The sequence below is a fragment of the Ochotona princeps genome, chromosome 4, assembly GCF_030435755.1.
Source record: "Ochotona princeps isolate mOchPri1 chromosome 4, mOchPri1.hap1, whole genome shotgun sequence".
NCBI classification, from domain to species: domain Eukaryota; kingdom Metazoa; phylum Chordata; class Mammalia; order Lagomorpha; family Ochotonidae; genus Ochotona; species Ochotona princeps.
This window is the reverse complement of record NC_080835.1, coordinates 13,653,340-13,654,589: the sequence shown is the minus strand read 5'-3', so window position 1 is coordinate 13,654,589 and position 1,250 is coordinate 13,653,340. Positions and strand designations below refer to the sequence as shown.

Genomic DNA, 1,250 nt, shown 5'->3' with positions numbered 1-1,250 from the left:
TTATTTATCACTTAATATAGATTGTATACCACACAATTTCATAATGGCATTTATCATTTGGGCATTTCTCAGGGTGTAGATTATCGGATTCAGCATAGGAGTTATCATAGTATAGAATATAGCCACTGCTTTATCAACAGGTAAAGTAGCTGCAGGCCTCATGTACACAAATATGCAGGGAACAAAGAATAACCACTGTGATGTGGGAAATGCAGGTGGACAGGGCTTTCCGTCGGCCTTCCAAGCTGTGGGTCCTTAGGGAGCTCAGAATGACCACGTAGGAAACCAGCAAGAGAAGGAAGTTTAACAGACAGATGAATCCACTGTTGGCAGCCACAAAAAGTCCAAGAGTATGGGTGTCGCTACAGGCAAGATTGAGCAATGGGTTTAGATCACACATAAAGTGGTCTATGATGTTAGGGCCGCAGAAGGGTAACTGGATAATGAAAAACATTTGTATGATTGCATGAAGAAAGCCACCCACCCAGGAAACTCCTACGAGGAGGCCACACACCCTTCGGTTCATGATGGTTGTATAGTGCAAGGGTTTGCAGATGGCCACGTAGCGGTCATAGGCCATTACTGTAAGTAGGATGACCTCAGCTCCACCAAAGAAATGTTCCCCGAAGACTTGTGTCATACATCCATTGAACCTGATGGTCTTCCTTTCATGGAGGGAATCTGTGATCAGCTTGGGGGTGTTGATGGAGGAATAGCAGGCATCAATGAAGGAGAGATAAGCCAGGAAGAAGTACATGGGGGACCGCAAGAGTGGACTGTTGATGATAGTGACCACAATGAGCGTGTTTCCTGTGATACAGACAATGTAGATGATGAAAAACACAGCAAATATGACTTTCTGCATCTTCGGATTCTCTGTAAGCCCCAGGAGAATAAACTCTGTCACATTGTTCCTGTTCCCCATGTATTGCATATGAAGCTAATAATATCTGAAAAAAAAATTATGAAGGTATCCTTGATTTTCACTTTTTTATAGTAATAAACAATACATTCCTGAATATTATTTTTTAAAATTATTGTGAATTTCTCTTAGAGATAAGAAAGTTTTGAGTTTTTGAAGATAACTCATGTTTTCTTCTGGTTAAGACTTTCAACAGTAGAGACACAAGGAACTGTTGTATATCATGAGGAGGTTGACCAGCTCTGAACATGTGAGGTGACTGAGTGTTTTAACTTAATGTAGAGGAGTTTATGCACAGGGATAACTATTCCTGAAAGCAGAGGTAGAA

At 41.0% G+C, this 1,250-nt stretch overlaps 1 protein-coding gene across 1 annotated transcript; it reads right to left on the bottom strand.

Annotated features, from left to right (window-relative positions):
* On the bottom strand, positions 1–925 carry LOC105941830 (olfactory receptor 4C13-like). The gene is given in 2 exon segments (XM_012927009.2): positions 1–187; positions 189–925. Coding segments are annotated over 2 exon segments (924 nt in total).
* Between the last annotated feature and the right edge of the window lie 325 nt (positions 926–1,250).